Source organism: Rhinoderma darwinii, chromosome 5, assembly GCF_050947455.1.
Source record: "Rhinoderma darwinii isolate aRhiDar2 chromosome 5, aRhiDar2.hap1, whole genome shotgun sequence".
NCBI lineage: Eukaryota > Metazoa > Chordata > Amphibia > Anura > Rhinodermatidae > Rhinoderma > Rhinoderma darwinii.
Window position 1 is genome coordinate 295,694,485 of NC_134691.1, and position 21,457 is coordinate 295,715,941.

The 21,457-nt window shown below is 43.0% G+C and overlaps 1 protein-coding gene across 1 annotated transcript in view; it reads left to right on the forward strand.

The window, feature by feature from the left end:
- Window positions 1–21,457, forward strand: part of ITGB8 (integrin subunit beta 8) — a 124,078-nt gene that overhangs the window by 90,355 nt on the left and 12,266 nt on the right. The window contains exons 7-11 of the mRNA XM_075827304.1: window positions 4,863–4,958; window positions 5,043–5,132; window positions 6,741–6,875; window positions 17,017–17,416; window positions 21,029–21,251. Of these exons, the coding sequence (XP_075683419.1) occupies window positions 4,863–4,958; window positions 5,043–5,132; window positions 6,741–6,875; window positions 17,017–17,416; window positions 21,029–21,251 (944 nt within the window). The remainder of the gene's footprint in view (window positions 1–4,862; window positions 4,959–5,042; window positions 5,133–6,740; window positions 6,876–17,016; window positions 17,417–21,028; window positions 21,252–21,457) is intronic.

Sequence of the window (21,457 nt, forward strand, 5' to 3'; positions counted from 1 at the left end):
GTCAGGGGCAATCCCAGAGCTGGAGTCCCGGGCAGAGCGCTAGTAGGCTCTTCCTGGGACTCCAGCTGTGGTCCTGACATCACTGGGACTCCTGCTCTAGGGAATTCCACAGAGTCCCGGAGCAGAGCCTGTACTAGCGCTCTGCTCGGGACTCCGCTCTGGGGAAGACCCTGACATACTGTCCATATATGGACAGCGATGTCAGGTAAATTCACAGAGTCCCGGAGCAGAGCCTGTACTAGTGCTCTGCTCGGGACTCTGCTCTGGGGAAGACCCTGACACACTGTCGATATATGGACAGCGATGTCAGGGAATTCCACAGAGTCCCGGAGCAGAGCCTATACTAGCGCTCTGCTTGGGACTGCGCTCTGGGGAAGACCCTGACACACTGTCCATATATGGACAGCGATGTCAAGGAATTCCACAGAGTCCCGGAGCAAAGCCGATACTAACGCTCTGCACAGGACTCCGGCTCTGGGGAAGCCCCAGACATCGCGCTGTTCATATGTGGACAGCGATGTCAGGGGATTCCACAGAGTCCCGGAGCAAAGCCGATACTAGCTCTCTGCACGAGACTCCGGCTCTGGGGAAGCCACAGACATCGCTGTTCATATGTAGACAGCGATGTCAGGGAATTCCAGAGTCTAGCGGCTCTGTGTCCCGCGGGCCGCAGATGACAGCCCCAGGGGCCGCGTGCTTGAGACCTCTGGTTTAGAGGAACACTTAGGCTCAGTTCAGACAGGAAAACCGTGTCAGAATCAGCGCCAAAAAACGTCCGAAATTGTCTCCCATTGATCTCAATGAGAGGCGGAGGCGTTTTTATTTCCCCCGGGTGTCTTATAGCTGCTCGGCGGAAAAAAAAGCGGCATGTCCTTTCTCGCTGCGGCTCCGCCTCTGATCTCCTATTGAAAACAATGGGAGGCAGAAAAAAATGGTTTTCGCTGTGTTTTTTTTGCCCGCGGTCCTCAATGGCCTGTGGCCAAAAAACTCAGCGGAAGCTGTGGCAAAAAAGCGCAGAGAGGTCAAAATTTGCCTGAAAATTCCTGTAGGAATTTTGAGGCAGATTTTCTCTGCCTGCAAAATACTTTGTGTGAACTAGGCCTTAGTAGTCAGTACTTGGCATTGTAAACATTGTGTACCGTACACAGGAGATTGCTTATAAATTGGGGGTTTTGTCTTGAAATTTAAATTAGTGCATTTTTATTTGATACAATCATAACCTTAGATTGTACAGTAAAAGAAATTTGGATCACGGGGCTAATCGGGATGTGGGTTCAGTCATAACATCCTGTAATTTGCAGCTGCTTGCTTCCAATTTATGATGTCTGATAAATATAAGATAGGAAACAGTGCATAGTCTTTAGTGTAATAGGTTAAAATCACTATATTTCCGTCAATTACAACCACATCAATTTTAGAGACCAAAAATAACAATTTTGCATTTCCTTTCTATACTATTCCACTTTAAACACATACTGGTGAGGGCCGTATGTCTGACGTATAAATCTGTATACCAAGACATACTATAGAAATATATACTGTGACATTTCCGTATGTTTCCATGGGGCAAACATAAGCTAAAACAGAGTATACATTTGACAGATTATGGGGGGAATTTTTTAAAACTGGTGATTCATGTGCGAGTTTTAAACTATAGTACGTTGGAGTGAAACATGCCTCTTAATTAATATGGCGCTGGTTGGACAGGGGCGGCTCTCTCAATGCTTGGGACCTGGCTCTGGGTGACTGGTGGCAGAAGGTATCAGTGAAGCGGCATACACACATACACTGCAGAAACGGCTTTGGTAGGGAGGAGGCGGCGCTGGAGAGAAACAAGGGGGAAATGCAGTGCTCATTACTGAAGTTGTAATAAAATGGCACCATGTGAATCCAGCCTAACATTACCCTATGGACACGTGTAGCATGAACGTCAGGAGCTGTTCTGGCCTTCACGTCAAACATAGGGAAAAAAGTTACACCTCTTGCACAAAAATGAGTTTGGGCCGTGAAAAACAGTCCAAGTGTCGGACGCATTCCCGGCCCGACCGCGGCACAGGTGAACAGGACTCCTGGCATCATAGAAATTTTATGATGCTGGGAGTATCTGCCTCCCTACAGAACTGCTGTTCCGTAATGAACAAAATGATACAGTACGGAACAGCAGTTCCGCGGGGAGGCAAAGACTCCTAGCATCATAAAATTTCTATGATACCCGGAGTCCCATTCACCAGTACCGCAATCGGGCGGGGAAATGCGGCCGACACTCGGACCGTTTTTCACGGCCCAAACTCGGTTGTGTGCAACTGCACTTTTTGTGAATGGGGTCTTATATGTGAATTTTACCTCAGGCCTCCCTGTTTTCAGGCTTCTCATATATGCAACTCGCCACATATACATAGTATACAAGCAATGCACCATTTATACCAAAGTATAAATACACCAGGCATGACACACAACATACAAGTATATCTCTATGTATCTACATCACACTTTATATGCATAGCATAGAAATACACCATATATACACCGTGCATACTCGGTTTAGTTATCCAGTGCCAGGCGAACAAGTTCGTTATAGTTGGTCACTAGCTATGATGACCATTTCTTAGCTATAGTTAATCATATCTGGGTGGCGGGACGAGATAGCCTGCATCAAATATATCCGACTCCTTCACCCGGCACCAGCTCACGAAACTTGTTTTCGTTTCTTATAGCAAAAAACAAGAAAATTGGGATTCAAAACAAGAATCCCCCCAAAAATTTAAAAAAAAACACGGTTTTATTTTTGAGCCATATCGCCCAGTCCTACTTTGAGCAGTGCAGAATATATCATGTGCATGACAGACATCAATATAATCATAAAAAATTCAAGGGTTACATTTCCAGCCCTTCCCTGTTTACTCGTCGCGATCATAAACTTCAGTGCACCTGACAAAAATGAAATACAACAATGGAGTGATAAATCAAAATGTTATCACCTTGTTATTGCACATAAATAGGTAGTAGATGCCAGATGATAATGAACTTCTGCATATTCTCTAACCACACAAGCATTGCCTGTGCCAACTTATATGAACGGTTTATGGACACGGGGTGTACGGCAGCTCATGGAGTCTCTACTGTTCAGTATTATGGTGCCCCTCTACAGCACTCTATATTGCTTCCAGGGAAGAATACCTCGGGAGCATGGCTTACGATGAAACATGCCTCAATATGCCTATGTATGCAAGAGGTTTATGGAGGTACAAAAGGGGCTCATAGATTGTAATGGGTGCCCTATAATGCTGCTATGTGCATGAGCCCTAACTGGTTGATATTTACATTTTATACCCTATGATGCATCAGAACCTACAATGGATGTGTGCCGAAGGATAAGGGCATGACCACACATGGCGGAATTCCTCCGCAACTGTCCGCATCAATGCCGCACCTAATCCGGGTTGCGGATTACGGCTGCGGATCTGCACAAAATGTGCAGAAAATTGATGCGGACTGGCCGCTGCGGACTGCAGGAAAAGTGCTTCCCTTCTCCCTATCAGTGCAGGATAGAGAGAAGGGACAGCACTTTCCCTAGTGAAAGTAAAAGAAATTCATACTTACCGCCCGTTGTCTTTATGACGCGTCCCTCCTTCGGCATCCAGCCCGACCTCCCTGGATGACGCGCCAGTCCATGTGACCGCTGCAGCCTGTGCTTGGCCTGTGATTGGCTGCAGCCGTCACTTACACTGAAACGTCATCCTGGGAGGCCGGACTGGAGACAGAAACAGGGAGTTCTCGGTAAGTACGAACTTCATTTTTTTTTACAGATACATGTATATTGTGATCGGTAGTCACTGTCCCGGGTGCAGAAACAGTTACTGCCGATCGCTTAACTCTTTCAGCACCCTGGACAGTGACTATTTACTGACGTCTCCTAGCAACGCTCCCGTCATTACGGGAGCCCCATTGACTTCCTCAGTCTGGCTGTAGACCTAGAAATACATAGGTCCAGCCAGAATGAAGAAATGTCAAGTAAAAAAAGCAAGACGCATCCGCAGCACACATGACATGTGCATGACAGCTGCGGACTTCATTGCGGAACTTTGAATCTCCATTGAAGTCAATGGAGAAATTCCGCCATGAGTCCGCCACTGCTCCGCAACAGACAGAGCATGCTGCGGACACCAAATTCCGCTCCGCAGCCTATGCTCCGCAGCGGAATTGTACGCATCGTGTAAACGAACACTGCTAAATTAAAGTGAAAGTCAATGTAGAAACGGCTCCGCTGCGGATTAACGCTGCGGAGTGTCCGCAGCGGAATTTAAGTGCAATTCCGCCATGTGTGAACCCGCCCTTACATTGACTCGTGGTACATATACAGCTGAATTCATTATTTAAAGGGGTTTTCCCATAATTAATATTGATCACCTATCGGCAGGGAGGGTTCCTGGGAACCCCATAGGAATGGATCAGTAGTTCACATGCTCGGTCACCGCTGCATTCATTTCTTTGGGGCTTCTGAAGATAGCGCTCGGTAGCCCCATAGAAATGAATGAAGCGGTGGTCGAGCATTCCCATTACTGCTCCGTTCCTATGGGGATCCCAGCAATGGCAAAGTAAGCCGGTTCTCGTGATTGGTGGGGGTCCCGGCGGTCAGACCCCCACTGATTAGATATTTATCACCTATCCTGTGGACACGTGATAAATATTTATTATGGGAAAACCTTTTCACCATAAATACTTATAAATATGAAAAACAATGCATTTATTTCTTGTCATGAGGATATTAGAAGCTAGATGTATACCAGGAACATTCTGATCTTAGTTAATTTAGCTAGATTGATTCTATATTGAGTAGGTAATGAGATTTTATTTATTTACAGGAGCATCCATCACTAGGTTTGCTGGGGAAGAGATTAGTGGACAACCATGTATATGGACTGTTTGCTGTCCGGGGAAATGCCTTTGATTGGTATAAGGTAAAAATTATTTCAATGTTTGCGGTTATTGAAAAGATTGTTTCCCTTTAGAGGTAAATGACATTTGTGATTTTATTTTTAAAGGATCTCTTACCATTGATGCCAGGGACAGTTGCCAAGGAACTGGACCCCACTACATCGAACATTAAGAATGTGGTGGTTGAAGCTTATCAGGTTAGTGTTTTAGAATATAGGTATTTCCTCACAGGATCCAATGTTTTTTTACTTAGTAACAGGATTTTGATTCCTGCCCAGATTTGACCTCGGTCTCAAGCCTTCCTTTTCTGTCGCTGCCCAAAAGTGTTTTTGGGTTTAAGGGGTATTCCAGTGTTATTTTTTTTGGTATAATGAATGATACAGTATTCCATTATACTTTCCATATCAATTTCTCATGATTTTCGAGATCTCTGCTTGTCATTAACAATCAGGAGACCACTGCAGCTTATGATTTGCTGCAGCGGTGGTTACATGGGATAAAGCATCATCCCAGGAGGCCAGCCCTCTGACGTCATCCAGGCCGGCCTCCTGCAATGACGTTTTATCCCAGGAGGCCAGCCCTCTGACGTCATCCAGGCCGGCCTCCTGGGATGGTGTTTCATCCCATGTGAAATCACTGAAAAAGGCCAAACGTATTCACAATGGCAGGTACGCACACCAATTCCCAAGAGGATGCAAACAGACTACAATTCTACATAGAGGGAGATTGCACAGGTGCAAAATACTGATGAACAGAAAGTCTCACGCCTACTGTTCAAGACTGGAGTGGCTGCTTTGTATTACCATTGCACCCAGATATAGCTTCTATAAGTGTGCCAGTCACACAGTTACATATAGTACACCATGCTGGCATACAGCCTATTCGTTACGCTCAAAAAAAAACGCAACTAAGAAAACTTAAAAATCGTATACTTACCCAGAAGTCTGTGTTTCTTCCTCCAGGCCAGCCTCCTGGGATGAGGTTTCATCCCATGTGACCACTGCAGCCAATCTCAGGCTGTAGCAGCGGTCACATGGGATAAAACGTCATCCCAGGAGGCCGGCCAGGATGATGTCAGAGGGCCAGCCTCCTGGGATGACGTTCAAGTGATCGCCGCCGCAATCAAAGGCTGCAGCGGTTTCCTGGGGTGAAATGTCATCCCAAGAGGCTCCCATACTGAAAATGCAGGCCGCCATCAGCAGCTAGCCGTGCCCGCAATTGCGGGCCATGATTACGGGCCCGGCCGAGTGCATGGGGCCTAAGCAAAATATTATTGGGAATTGGTAGGTGGCACTCTCATGAATATTGGCTTTTTACAATCCACAATGGATGGATGCCTCTGTGTGTACGCGGCAAAAACCTTTACAATAAATGCCTATGGGAAAAATATTCCGCAACTGAATGTTTTTCCGACAAGCATACATTGTGTTTCCCGCAAAATATTTTTACAATGTGGAAATACAATGCAGCTACGCCATGTGTCATCGTACCCTTATTGTCTGGCATGGTGCTGAAAGACAATGTTAACGTTTATAGCTTTTTTTATATTTGTGACACATATCTGCTCTGTGTTAGCTGTCAGAATACTGTAAATTTCACCATGATTAAATGGCGCTCCGCTGTTTGTAGAGCGCGTGTTTCCATTCAGCTTGTGAACAGAGCTGACAGTGCATTCTTTATGCTCAGGAAACAGTTCATCTATTGTGACAATCTCACACAAACAAGATGTTCATTACCCAGCAGAATAAAACGATGGATGCTTCTGTAAATACAATTTAACATCAACTTTGATGTATTCTTTTTAGGCACTTCTCTCAGAAATAAAGATTCAAGTGGATAATCCCATGAAGGGTATTTATGTAAATATTACTGCTATATGTCCAGATGGAACGAGACATTCTGGGATAGAAGGATGTCGTAATGTACAGAGTTATGAAAAGGTACAGTATATCTAAATATCCTCCACAGCTGCAGATAAAAGCTTTGCCTACTATATCTGTTCAAATAACCTTGTTCTAGTCTCAGAGAGGCTCTATGGTCCCACTCACATCCCATTATTGCCCTACGTTTATTGTGTACATCGGAAAAGCTCCTGACATACACGATAAACGTCTTCATAGGGCTCACGGTATACGTTTTTTAACATGGGAGCCTATGTGTGAAGGATGCCACTGTATGGCATTTGTCACAGGTTTACGCTATATGGTCACAGGTTTACAGTGTTGTCAGGAGCAGTGCTGGAGTCCCTGGGCAGAGTGCTAGCTGATGCTCTACTCGGGGTCTCCAGCGATAGGAAACTCCTGACGTTGCGGTCCATCTATGGACATTGACTTCAGGAGTTTTTCCAGGGCTGGTCCCCCGGCGATGTATACCACTGAATGCCATACAGTGGGACATGTTTTGGCCTTTCAACAGAGGTATACATTCTGGTATACGTCAAGGTCTTCCTTATCATCTCCTTTAAAAGAAAAAATAATATGAACAATAATTATTAACTCCTTCCCGATATCCGGTGTCTATATACAGCGGAGGTCGGGTAGGGGATTATGAAGCGTGCCTACGTGCTGAGCCCGATCCATAGAACGTTACAGCCGAACATTCAGTGTAACCCCTTAGATGCTGCGGTCAATAGCAATTGCAGCATCTAAGCCGTTAGAATGAGGGGGGCCCCCTCTAACGTGCCATCGGTCCCCCTGCAACACAATTGCGGGGTGCTGATAGTCGTCATGGCCGCCTGGGGGCCTACTGAAGGCCCTCAGATCTGCCATCTTTGTACACCTATAAATCCCTGCCGGAACCAGGGCTTAATAGGGGCCTCTTAGAATCGCAATATATTGCAATACATCGCTAGGGGGACTAGTAACACACCACTTTTTTTCACCAATTTCCTTGGAGTGCTTTTTTTGGGATTTCATTAACGAGGGTTCCTAGCCTCAACCTAGGAGGCCTCTGCTGTTGCTGTGCTGCTTTATTCTTTTTCTCATTATATATATATATATATATATATATATATATATATATATATATATATATATATATATATATATATATATATATATATATATAAAGAAATGAGAGCACAGAAGCGGCACTCAAAGAAAAGAAGTGAAATTTACTCAACCAGCACATGGGTGAATAAATTTCACTTTTTTTCTTTGAGTGCTACTTCCGTGCTTTCATTTCTTACTATACATTATATGGGGAGAAGTTACTCCTTACCATGTGAAGCATAGCACTGACTATTTTTTGGTTTTTGTCACAAGTGCTGCTCCTAACTTGCTCTTCATTTTATATATATATACTATCCAGCAATGTAAAAACATGGCTTGAGAAAGGTTCCTGTTGAACCGAAACGTTGCTGTGTTTTTTTTTAGGTGAATAAATCCACTTTGCTTGCATCTGCCTTGAAGTCCTGGTGCCGTCACTGTTTCCTACGCTGTCTTCTATATATATATTTTATAAGTTCAGGGAAAAAAACTTTTCCCATTTCCCCCCAAAAGCAATTGAAAAAAAAAAATCATAACTGGTATCACCACGTCTGTGAAAGTCCAAACTATCACAATATAACATTATCTAACCCGCACAGTGAGCGGCGTAAAAAACAAACAAAAAAAAAACTGGTCACCTCATCTCCCACAAAAAATTTAATAAAACATGTACCCCAAAAAGGCATCCAATAGAAATTACAGCTCACCAAAAAAATAAGCTGTCATACCGCTCAATCAATAGAAAAATAAAACAGTTATGGCGCTCAGAAAATGGCGTCACAAAAATCTTTACTTTGGCTGAAGTCAAGTCCCATACAACTTCCTCCCATATGATACTGACCAACGTCTAGGAAGCTGAGATATAAGAAGCTGTTTGAATAGTTCTCATACGGTAGAGCTACTTTAGCTTTTCCTGTGCCTTCATTACTAAGGCCCCATGCACACGAACGTGTTTTTGTGGCCGCAATTCACCCGAAAATCGACAGAAGAATTGGAAAAAATTAATTCCTAAGGGGCCATGCACACGACCGTGGTTTCCACGGTCCGTGCATGGCCCAGGAGCCCGGACCGCAGATAGAACGTATATGTCTTATTACGGCCGTGTTCTGCTGTCCAGGCTAATAGGAAATAATGGCCACGGCCATGTGCGCGGTCCGCGGCTTGCGGGTGACACTCCGCCCCCGGCCGACCCGTAAATCACGGCCGTGCACATGGCTATGGTCGTGTGCATGAGGCCTAAGAAGGAAACAATGTGGAGAGCAGGGAATTTATTTAAATAGGGCAAGATTAAAGGGGCTCTCTAAGTTTAGAAAAACATGGCTGCTTTCTTCCAAAAACAGTCCCTCACTTGTCCACATGTTTTCTCTGGTAATGCAGCTCAGCACCATTTAAGTGAATGCAACTGAGCTGCAATACCAGAAACAACCATGTGGACAGGCGTGGCACTGTTTTTGTATTAGAAAAAAAGACATGTTTTTCTACTCCTGGAAAAAAAACTTTTTGGAATCAAATGATTATCCAGAAAATAAAGAAAATTCCTAATGATGTAATTTTGTCACACTGAGGTATGGGAGCAGCTAGAGCAAGGACCGTGCAAACAACTCCTCATATCTCAGCTTCCTGGACCCCACTGCAGTCACACCTGAATTTCCAGATTCTGAGTGTAGCAAACAGATCTTTGTAAACAAAAAAAGACTTAAATCTATTCATCTTTGTAAATGAAACGATAGGACTGGCCGACATGAGAAGGAATTTATTGGACATGTTTGTATTGAACATTTCCCTGTGTTATTATGGTCTGCTAATCGGAAATTGCTGTTATTTGATATATTGCTGGAGTTTTGCTATGGATACTGCAGTCCTGCATTACAAAGGAAACAATGTTATAAGGCTGGGGTCACACACACTATTTATGGCTGTAATTCGGGCGTTTTAGCCCCGAATTACGTCCGAAAATGAGGCTCAAAAGCGTCGGCAAACTTCTGCCCATTCATTAGAATGGGTCTTACGATGTTCTGTGCCGACGGTTATTTTTTTTACGCGCCGCTGTCAAAAGGCGGCGCGTAAAAAAGACGCCCGCGTCAAAGAAGTGCCTGTCACTTCTTCAGACGTAAATGGAGGCGTTTTCCATGGACTCCATGGAAAAACAGCTCCAATTACGTCTGTAATGGACGCAGCGAAAAGCGCCTGCACATGCCATTACGGCTGAAATTACGGTGCTGTTTTCTCCTGAAAACAGCACCGTAATTTCAGCCGTAACGGACGCTGCCGTGTGAACATACCCTAAGACTGCTTGTATACTATGTGATGGGTATTTTTCCCTTCCTACCTTCCAAAAGTCATAACTTTTTTACTTTTACGTCAATATAGTCCTATGAGGGATTGATTTCTGCAGGCCGAGTTGTAGTTTTTCATGGCACCATTTATTGTGCCATATAATGTACTAATAGACGTGGGAGAAATATTTGCGGCCAGAAAATGACAAAAAAACAGCGATTCCGCCATTGTTTTCCTTCGTTTAATTGTAAATTAAATTGACGTGTTAACTTTATTCTACGGGTCAATACGATTAAAGTACCAAAAAAGATTTTACTACTTTTACAAGGAAAAAACTAACTGTAAGGGCACATTCACACATGGCGGAATTGCTGTTGAATTCCGCTGCGGACAGTCCGCAGTGGAGTTCTGCAGCAGCCGTTTTTACGTTTGTTTCTATACATTTTTAGGAAACTTAGTTCAGACGTTGCAGAAAATAACTGTGTGGAAATGAGGCTGCGGTGCAGAATTTTCACTCCGCAGCATGCTCATGATGTTGCGGAGAAGAAGCGGAATTTCACTGCGTGTTTCAGCCTTTGCAAAGCAAAAACTGTAAGCAAGTCCGCTGTGATATCTGCAACGTCTGAATTACCTGTCAAATATTCATATGTTGCTGCAGATTCATTGCGTAATTACTCCGAATCTGCACCAACATTTGCAGCGGAAAAATTCTGCCACGTCTGAACATGGCCTTAAAGATACAATTATGAGAGCCATAACTTTTCTTTATTTTTCTGTCGATTTTCAGCAGCATATTTTTTTGCGGGACAAGCTGTAGTTTTAATTATACAATATTTGGATACATACAAGTTTTTGATCACGTTTTATTCCATTTTTGTGTGAGATGAGGTCACCAAAAAACGTTTTTATTTTTACGGCGTTTACCGTGCGTGTTAACTAATGATATATTGTAATAGCTCAGATTTTTACGGACATGTCGATACCAGTTATGTTAATTATTTCAATTTTTTTAAATGCTTTTGGGGGAAAAGGGGGGTTTTTGAACTTTTAATATTTTTTATTGTACATAAAATAAACTTTATTTCACTGATTTTTACTAGGGGACTTGAACCAGTTGGATCGCTTGCATTATATACTGCAATAATAATGCATTGCAGTATATCGTCTTTTTGACAGGCTTCTATTAAGCTCTGCGAGAGGCCGTGCTTAATAGGTGCACAAAGATGGCAGACCTGGGGGCCTTCATTAGCTGCCATAACAACCATCGGCATCACGCGATCGCGTCGTGGAAAGGGGCTATGGACTGTTAGAGAGGGTCCCCCCTATTTCTAATGATTTAAATGCGGTGGTCAATATTGAGCGCGGCATTTGAAGGGTTAAACTAGCGCGATTGAGCACGGTCTCGTACGTTACAGAGAAGTGTCGAGTGTAATATAAAGCCGACACTCGCTTTGTATGGAGCGGGCTTAGCCCATGAGCCCACTCCATACTTCCCCTACCCGGCTATGACGTAAGTATATGTCATACATTGGGAAGGGGTTAAGATTCAAATAAACATATCTTTTTGCTCGTTGCTATAGTTGCAGCGCGTACAGTTTGCTTCCCTCTATTTCTGGCTTTTTCCTTCGGTGTATTCTAAACCGGAGCCTCACCTATAAAACTTAAAGCTGCGCGTTTGACCTTTGTATGACCTTCACATCTGTTATGGGAAATGATTGCACAAACTGTAGATTAAAAGTGTCAAACTCTTCCATCTGCTCTTCCCACCTTCAGCTACATTTTTCATCATTACACACTGTTGCCAAATTGTCTGACCGTGTCACAGCTCCAGCCAGAGTAAATGTTTCAAAGGTCATTTTATGAGTCTCTGCACATTGGGATAGATATTGAACACCGGCTATGTTATTTTATCATCTGTAATCAAAGAGTTTGTCTGGGATCAACAGAAAAACGTGCCAAGTGGAGAAATGGCATAAAATAATAAAAGTAGCATTACGTACCTGTTAAATCCCCTCTGCTCCATTACACCTGTTCCGTTTTTCCATGCCAGTCTTCGTTTACTGTGTGGATGTGGCGTCATCACTACAGCACAGTACGGACACTGGCAGGGAGCACCGGAGAGGTGGGGGCAGGGCCAGCTCCAGTTTTATGTGGGCCCTTGGGCGACACGGACTTCGTACGGCGGCAGTAAAACGGCAGTTTGTGCCCCCATATAGCAGTTAGGCCCTGTTTCTGCCCCCATATAGAAGTAAGTCCCTCAATATATTTAGTACCCTAGTGCCCCCTTGTAGGTAGTGCAACACAGCCCCCCTCGTAGGTAGTGCCACACAGCTCCGCTCCCCGTAGGCAGCACCATTGGGGCTTTCTCTAGGAGTGGAATTCCTCTCCGGGAGTAGCCGCTAACATCACTGTCCATAAATACAGCTGATCGGCAGGGCCGCCGGGAGTCGGGCCACCACCGATCAGATATTGATGGCCTAACCTGAGGAAAGGCCATAAATTTTTGTGGACTGAAAAACCCATTTAACGCCCCCAAAATGACTCTTTTATGGAAATTAGACCCCCCCCCCCGCAGGGTATTCATTTGGCGACATATCAAAGATTTGAAAATCTGCTGTGTAAAATGTCTGCAGCATGTGGATGAGATTTGTAAAATCTCATCTACTTGCTTTGTATTGTAATCCGTTGCGACTTTACCTGCGGAAATCCGCGGGTAAAATTTACAGCGAATCCGCCACATGTAACGTCACCCTAGGGCTGGGGCTACACTGTTTGAGAAAGGCCGGGACTGAAACATCGCACTTTTATGGGTGAATAAATAAACACTTTTTTTCACTAGATAGATACTTTTATGGATGAATAAACCACTTTTTGCATTTTTAAACTATTGTGAGTGCTGTGATTTCTTCATACTTTGTATGTTTTCAACTGCATATATGTACGTATTGTATACACACGATTGCTGTGCCAATATATTAGTAAATTATAGTTTCACTGAAAGGTGTAACAAATTTTGATGTCAAGAGTAACATCAGACACCGTCTGCACCAGATGGTTTCCAGTCATCTCCTGACAGCTGTCAAGTGATGGACAACAGTTTTCTATAATGCTTTAATTAGGATAAGGCCACACGGTGCGTCGATGACGTGGTTCTGTTGCGTTTTTAAAGGAAATAATTTATGGACATTATTTTCACCCGTGTTGAAGTTTGTTAGGAGCTTCTTGTATGTGGTTCATTACAATGTATTGCAGAACTGTTAGCAAAAACGCAAGCAGTTCAGCAACAACATTAACAGCGCGGTCATTAACCGCATGCGGTCGGACATTATGAAGATGCAGATAACTGCACAAAAAACACATTGTAATATAATAGCAGCAGTCTGTCCATAACCAAAGTTTCACCATTGACTTCTATTGAAAAATGACTTGCTGCAGTTTAAAAACGCAACATAAACGCAACGTGGCCGCACCGTGTGGCCGCACCCTTACTCTCCAATTAGAAAAGTGGAGCAGGAATGTTAATTGTGTACTTTTGAGGGCCTAAGTCGATTTCTTTTTTTACCAGTATGTGATGTGTGTTTCTGCTAATAATTCATAGACTGGACACAACATGTGTAAAAAGAAATTCCACATTCATATATGCTCTAGATTTATTTAGCATGTGGTGTCACTTTTTTTTGTGTTTGATAACTCTCTGTTCGTGAGCACAATCATTGATGAGCACGTGCAACAATTAGGGTATGTTCACACGTAGTCAACAAAAACGTCTGAAAATCCAGAGCTGTTTTCATGGGGAAACAGACCCTGTTTTTCAGACGTTTTTTTACCAACTCGCATTTTTCGCGGCGTTTTCGCGGCGTTTTTTACGTCCGTTTTTGGAGCTGTTTTCATTGGAGTCTATGAGAAAACAGCTCCAAAAACGTCCAAAGAAGTGTCCTGCACTTCTTTTGACGAGGCTGTATTTTTACGCGTCGTCGTTTGACAGCTGTCAAACGACGACGCGTAAATAACAGGTCGTCTGCACAGTACGTCGGCAAACCCATTCAAATGAATGGGCAGATGTTTGCCGACGTATTGGAGCCGTATTTTCAGACGTAAAACGAGGCATAATACGCCTCGTATACGTCTGAAATTTGGCCGTGTGAACATACCCTAACAAAAACTCCTTCCTAGTTTCCAAAAACTGCGGCCATTTAACACGAGGCCAGACCTGGCATACACACGAAAAGGGTTTTGTTAAAGGGTGAAGTGCTTTATGATCACACCAAATTGCAGATATGTGTGAAGGAAGAAGTCACATTTATTTGATAGCGTTATATGTTACTGCTGTACTTTTTTGCAATACTTCATGTCCCATTCCTCAGTGATTTACTATAGGAGCGTGTATATGAATATAGAGTGTGTATCCTATTCCTAGCCACATACATCTGGGTGCCATTATCATTAATATGGCATTCGTTTGACGAAATATGTTTTCTTTTATGGAAGGACAGGGTTCAAATTCACACTTTGTCCCAATGTGCTTAGTAAATTTTGTGTTTCCATGGAGACTTTGTGTGGATTCAAATGACCACCTTCACGTTCACACATATACACATACATTTGCCACTACAAAAGCCAGGTCTGAAGTACATACAGTATTGATGTAGGTGGTGATTTGAATCCACACACGTTCTCCTTGACAAACAAGATGAATAGGTAAATGTTCTCATCAGAACCTTGCAGCAGTGCACCCTCAGACTCTGGGCCGTTACGTTCAAGCTATAATAATACAGTTTTACATTTAGGGCATGCCCCCACGTGGCGGATTTCCTCCGCAGCTGTCCGCATCAATGCCGCACAGAATCTGCGTTGCAGATTCTGCGGCGGATCTGCCCAAAATGTGCAGTAAATTGATGCGGACTAGCTGCTGCGTACTGCGGTAAAAGTGCTTCCCTTCTCTCTATCAGTGCAGGATAGAGAGAAGGGCCAGCACTTTCCCTAGTGAAAGTAAACGAATGTCATACTTACCAGCCGTTGTCTTGGTGACGCGTCCCTCTTTCGGCATCCAGCCCTACCTCCCTGGATGACGCGGCAGTCCATGTGACCGCTGCAGCCTGTGATTGGCTGCAGCCGTAACTTAGACTGAAACGTCATCCTGGGAAGCCGGACTGGAGACAGAAGCAGGGAGTTCTCGGTAAGTATGAACTTCTATTTTTTTTACAGGTTGCTGTATATTGGGATCGGTAGTCACTGTCCAGGGTGCAGAAACAGTTACTGCCGATCGCTTAACTCTTTCAGCACCCTGGACAGTGACTATTTACTGACGTCTCCTAGCAACGCTCCCCTAATTACGGGAGTCCCATTGACTTCCTCAGTCTGGCTGTAGACCTAGAAATACATAGGTCCAGCCAGAATGAAGAAATGTAATGTTAAAAAAGCAAGACGCATCCGCAGCACACATAACATGTGCATGACAGCTGCGGACTTCATTGCGGAATTTAGAATCTCCATTGAAGTCAATGGAGAAATTCCGCCATGAGTCCGCGACCTGTCCGCAACAGACAGAGCATGCTGCGGACACCAAATTCCGCTCCGCAGCCTATGCTCCACAGCGGAATTTTACGCATCGTCTAAACGAACACTTCTAAATAGAAGTGGAAGTCAATGGAGAAACGGCGCCGCTGCGGATTAACGCTGCAGAGTGTCCGCGGCGGAATTCAAGTGAAATTCTGCCACGTGTGAACCCAGCCTTATAATGTACTCTAAAGGGCCTTTTATACATTTCTTCTGGCAGATCTTCAAGTGTAATTTTAAATGCAGTTTTGCATTCGTATTTTCTAGTCGACTAACGTCATTTGACAGGTTTTATTGTATGTCCTGATTCCCGTGCCAGAGCCGAGACTGAGGAACTGAATGAGCGAGATATAATAAGGCTGAGTTCACACGACCTATTTTCAGGCGTAAACGAGGCATATTATGCCTCGTTTTACGCCTGAAAATAGGGCTACAATACGTCGGCAAACATCTGCCCATTCATTTGAATGGGTTTGCCGACGTACTGTGCAGACGACCTGTAATTTACGCGTCGTCGTTTGACAGCTGTCAAACGACGACGCGTAAATTGACTGCCTCGGCAAAGAAGTGCAGGGCACTTCTTTGCAACGTAATTTGAGCCGTTCTTCATTGAACTCAATGAAGAGCAGCTCAAGATTTACGAGCGTCACAGAAGCCTCGTATATTACGAGGAGGAGGTTTTACGTCTGAAACGAGGCAGCGGTTTTCTTCTGAAAACAGGCTGTCATTTCAGCCGTAAAAGCCACTCGTCGTGTGCACATACCCTAAAACAGAATGGTTTAAGTTTAAATCTCTATTTACTGTGCTGCCAAAAGGACAGAGTGTGGCTAAGTAGGGGGCTTATGCGGGATGGTATGTACTTTTTTTATTAGCCAAGTAAGGTGTTAACAGTTCAAGATAATTTTTCTTTAGGAGGTCCTACGTATCCCACATATATTCTGTAGCCCGCTGTACACTAAGCTGCAGCCTCTATTGCCCAACCACATTGCTCTACCAGTTTCCAGCATCATAAAATAGTCCTAGGAGATGGTTTTTCATTGGTCAAACCTGGTCTAAAAGTCATTGTTGCATTACTTTTTGTGTCTGGGATAGATTCCATTTTTATTTCATTTGAATAGTATTTTCAATACTTTTTACAGAAAACCATATTAGTTACAAGCTGAGGAGTAGGCAGGAGTGGCAGTCGTCATTTGTAGTATGTATGTTAGTCCTTCGCTGGCACAATTCCGTGATTTAATGTAAATGTTTTCTTATTGTTTAGGTTATTTTTAATGTATCAGTTACTATGAACACTTGTGATGTAGAAGGAGGACATAACTACATCATTCTTAAACCTATTGGTTTCAATGAAACCACTAAAATAAAGATTCACCGAAGTTGCACGTGTCAGTGTAACAGTCCACTAAGGCATAAGTGTGTTACCGAGGTCCATCCAGACTGCCCAGGAGTTCCATGCACAGACAGCAACTGTAGCTCAGGAGAAAGTGAACATCAGTCCGAAAACTGCAAGCAATCCGCATCGGAGCCTGAATGTAGTAGAAGAGGAACATGTCTGTGCGGAAAATGCTACTGCTCGAAAACCAAACTGGGAAAAATATATGGGAAATACTGTGAAATGGACAATTTTTCTTGCTCGTACAACCTTGGAAAACTATGTTCTGGTAAGTAGCTCAGCCGTGAAATGTTTTAGGCTTTGTTCACACTACTGCTATGGCTTCAGTCCTTAATGGGACCATGACCAGTAAGACGTTTCTGTTGGGGTTCCAGTGTTTGTGACAGCAAGAATAGCGCTAGAGACTATGCACTGTTGTTGCTGTCGAAAAACACTGGGGCAACAACAGAATGAAAAATTCCAATGTGAAAAGAACCCAAGGAAATCAGAATTTATTTTTGATTCATCCTTGGACACATTAGTGTTTATTACGAAAGAATCCAGTTGTGTACACCAGTGGTCTGCAACCCAACGCTTTCCAGCTGCTGTGAAACTACAACTCTCAGCAAGCTGACCAGGCATGTTGCAAGTTTTAGTTTGACAATAGCAGGTGAGTCGCAGGCCACGGATTTGCGTATTTTATGTATTACTTTAAAATGTCTTTGTAACTTATTCTACTCAAGGAATTAGAATGGTCTAGTACTCTGACACAGGACCATCATGCAATGTTTTTATGGTCAGACGCTAACAGTGACCTGGGTTTATAGCTTTCAACGAGCGCTCGCTCAGGAAATGAAGCTTTGTAATACTTCACTGATGAGTATTAAATCTGCCTGGAGCTCGGAGGACCCCCTCTGCTTTCATCTCATGTTTACAGCGAACATGTATGTTATTCACAGCGTGCGAAGAGGCATAAACTTTCAGAGCTAAATGTAGGATTACAAATGATTTGTGGTGTTTGTTATTTTAAGCAGAAGTTCCTCTGCAGGGGAGCCATTAAAAACACCACTGAATTACATTAGAATTTGGAATGTTTTTCCTAGACACCCCTAGAACAGGATCATTTATCCTGGAATGCTCATGGCGTATCAAATACACATCATTTTGTCAAAAGCATTGCAATAAAAAATATAATGAAATGTTAGAGAATTTCCTGTAGTTGATGTTCATGGTGTTAATCACACTCAGTCATAAGAGTCAGATCGGTTGGGGTCTGGTAGCTGAACCCTCACTGATATTGAGAAGGAACAGTTTAGTCCCTATTATCAGTGCAGAGGTGGCAATGCATGAACAGTTTCACTCCATTGTAAATAACAGAAGATAGGATACTCCGATTTCTAAATAGATACCTCTTGTAATTTACATAGCTGCCTCTCCGATAGAAATGAACCTGTTTGTTCTTAAAATCAGAGCAAGAGTATGTGCACACGACCTATTTTCAGACGTAATGGAGGCGTTTTACGCCTCGAATTACGCCTGAAATGACGGCTCCATTACGCCTGCAAACATCTGCTCATTGCTTTCAATGGGTTTTACGATGTTCTGTTCAGACGAGGTGTAATTTTACGCGTCGCTGTCAAAAGACGGCGCGTAAAAAAACGCCCGCGTCAAAGAAATGCATGTCACTTCTTGGGACGTTTTTGTAGCCGTTTTTCATTGACTCCATTGAAATACAGCTCCAATAATGCCCGTAAAAGACGCCGCGAAAAACGTGAGTACTTGCAAAAAGTCTGAAATTCAGGAGCTGTTTTCGCCTGAAAACAGCTTTGTATTTTCAGACGTTTTTGCTCACTGCGTGTGAACATACCCTACTAGTTGCAGGACCCCATACCAACATCAATATAAGTAGGACTGAAACTTCATGAAAGTTTACTGTGAAAAACTCATTGAAATCCTTAGAAAGACAGCATTTGCCATGGATACAGCAACTCCAAATGTCAGTGGTGTAGTCATTTAGGGTATGTGCACACGAGAAGTGGCTTTTACGTCTGAAAAGACAGACTGTTTTCAGGAGAAGACAGCTGCGTCGTTTCAGACGTAAAAGCTCCTCCTCGCATTATGCGAGGCGTCTTTGACGCCCGTAATCTTGAGCTGCTCTTCATTGACTTCAATGAAGAACGGCTCAAATTACGTTGCAAAGAAGTGTCCAGCACTTCTTTGACGAGGCAGTCATTTTACGCGTCGTCGTTTGACAGGCTGGGTTCACACAACCTATTTTCAGACGTAAACGAGGCGTATTATGCCTCATTTTACGTCTGAAAATAGGGCTACAATACGTCGGCAAACATCTGCCCATTCATTTGAATGGGTTTGCCGACGTACTGTGCCGACGAACTGTCATTTACGCGTCGTCGTTTGACAGCTGTCAAACGACGACGCGTAAAATGACTGCCTCGTCAAAGAAGTGCAGGACACTTTGCAACGTAATTTGAGCCGTTCTTCATTGAAGTCAATGAAGAGCAGCTCAAGATTACGGGTGTCAAAGACGCCTCGCATAATGCGAGGAGGAGCTTTTACGTCGGAAACTACGCAGCTGTTTTCTCCTGAAAACAGTCTGTCTTTTCAGACGTAAAAGACAGTTTTCGTGTGCACATACCCACAGCTGTCAAACGACGACGCGTAAATGACAGGACGTCGGCAAACCCATTCAAATGAATGGGCAGATGTTTGCCGACGTATTGGAGCCGTATTTTCAGACGTAAAACGAGGCATAATACGCCTCGTTTACGTCTGAAAATAGGTTGTGTGAGCCCAGCCTAATAATGCAGGGAACTGATCCTGTAAAACCAGTGACCCTGTAATTGGCATATACAAATGTAATAATACATACAATACATAGTGGAAAAGTTGTTGCTACACTGTATAATATAGTTGGAGATGTGCCGTATTGACCCAGACATTACTAGATTTCATAAGATCTATAGCAAAGTCAGAAATGGGTCTCTATCACCTTGTCGACAGTAAACTGAGATATAGCAATGCAAAGAATTGCATCACACATTGTATTGTCCAATAGAAAAGCCATCACTATGTGTTTTCGCAACTAAAATGAACCACAATCTATAATACAGTACAATAGGACAAGTCAGAGGATGGGCATTCATATTTTTTTGTGGATGGAAGCGCAATTTTCACCAACAATAAATAATAATTTCTACTTTTATTGTTCACTGTTTTGTTTCTGTGTTACATTGGGTAACTATTGTTATAAATGCTTAGAATAGTTTGATTCACAGCGATTAGCTTTAAAGTGAATGTCCACCTTTTGGCACCATGTTATTTTTGGGTCCAAATTTCTGTGCTGATTAATTTTTTAATATATCGTTATGACAGTCGGAACTCCATTTTTTCTGATATAGACATAGGGTTAAAATATCCCATTCTGGTTTCCTGTAGCTGCCACTGGGGGGAGCTAAAGAGCTTACTGCATACTGTTTATACATTGATTTCAGTTAGCTCTAGTGGTTGCTTCAGGCAGGTAGACTTGTATATTTTAACCCTATGTTTATGCAGGGGATGTAGAGCTCCGATCTGAAAAATATATTAAAAGATTAATCATTAATCGGCTCAAAATTTTGGACCTATTAAGATTTTTATTTTTTTTTTAAATGGTGTTTCAATGGTGAAAATTACCTTTAAAGTACAATATATTAATAGCGAAATTAACATAAATATGAATTTATGATTTTTTTTTATATTTAAAATATGTACTGCTTGTAAATTTAAAGGGAACCTGTCACGTTGAAAATGCAGTCCGTTGAAAATACACTCGCTGTCACATTTCTACCATTTTCTTCTTTATATGAGGCTTTAATCTATACTTGTCCTTTTTTTATTATAGGTAATGGGGAATGTAACAATGGGGATTGTAAATGCTACAGTGGATGGGAAGGTGACCGATGTCAATGCTCCTCATCCAAGAAACACTGTATAGATGCTAATGGAGTTGAATGCAGTGGGAGAGGAACCTGCACATGTGGCAAATGCGGGTGCACTGATGACAAAAGCTTTGGCCCTCTGTGCCAATACTGCTCTGGATGTAGCAATACCTGCACAGACAACTGGTTTGTTCTATTTTTTTCATCAGCTATCTGAAGTATTGTATTTATTAGCCATACACTACATGGCCAAAAGAGGTAGACACCCATGAAATTAATTGCGTCTAGCATTTAACTCCAAGCGCATTAAATGAAACATACAGCGTTCACGTTGCCAAATGTAAACATTGGCACTAGAATGGATGATACTGAAGAGCTCAATGACTTTCATG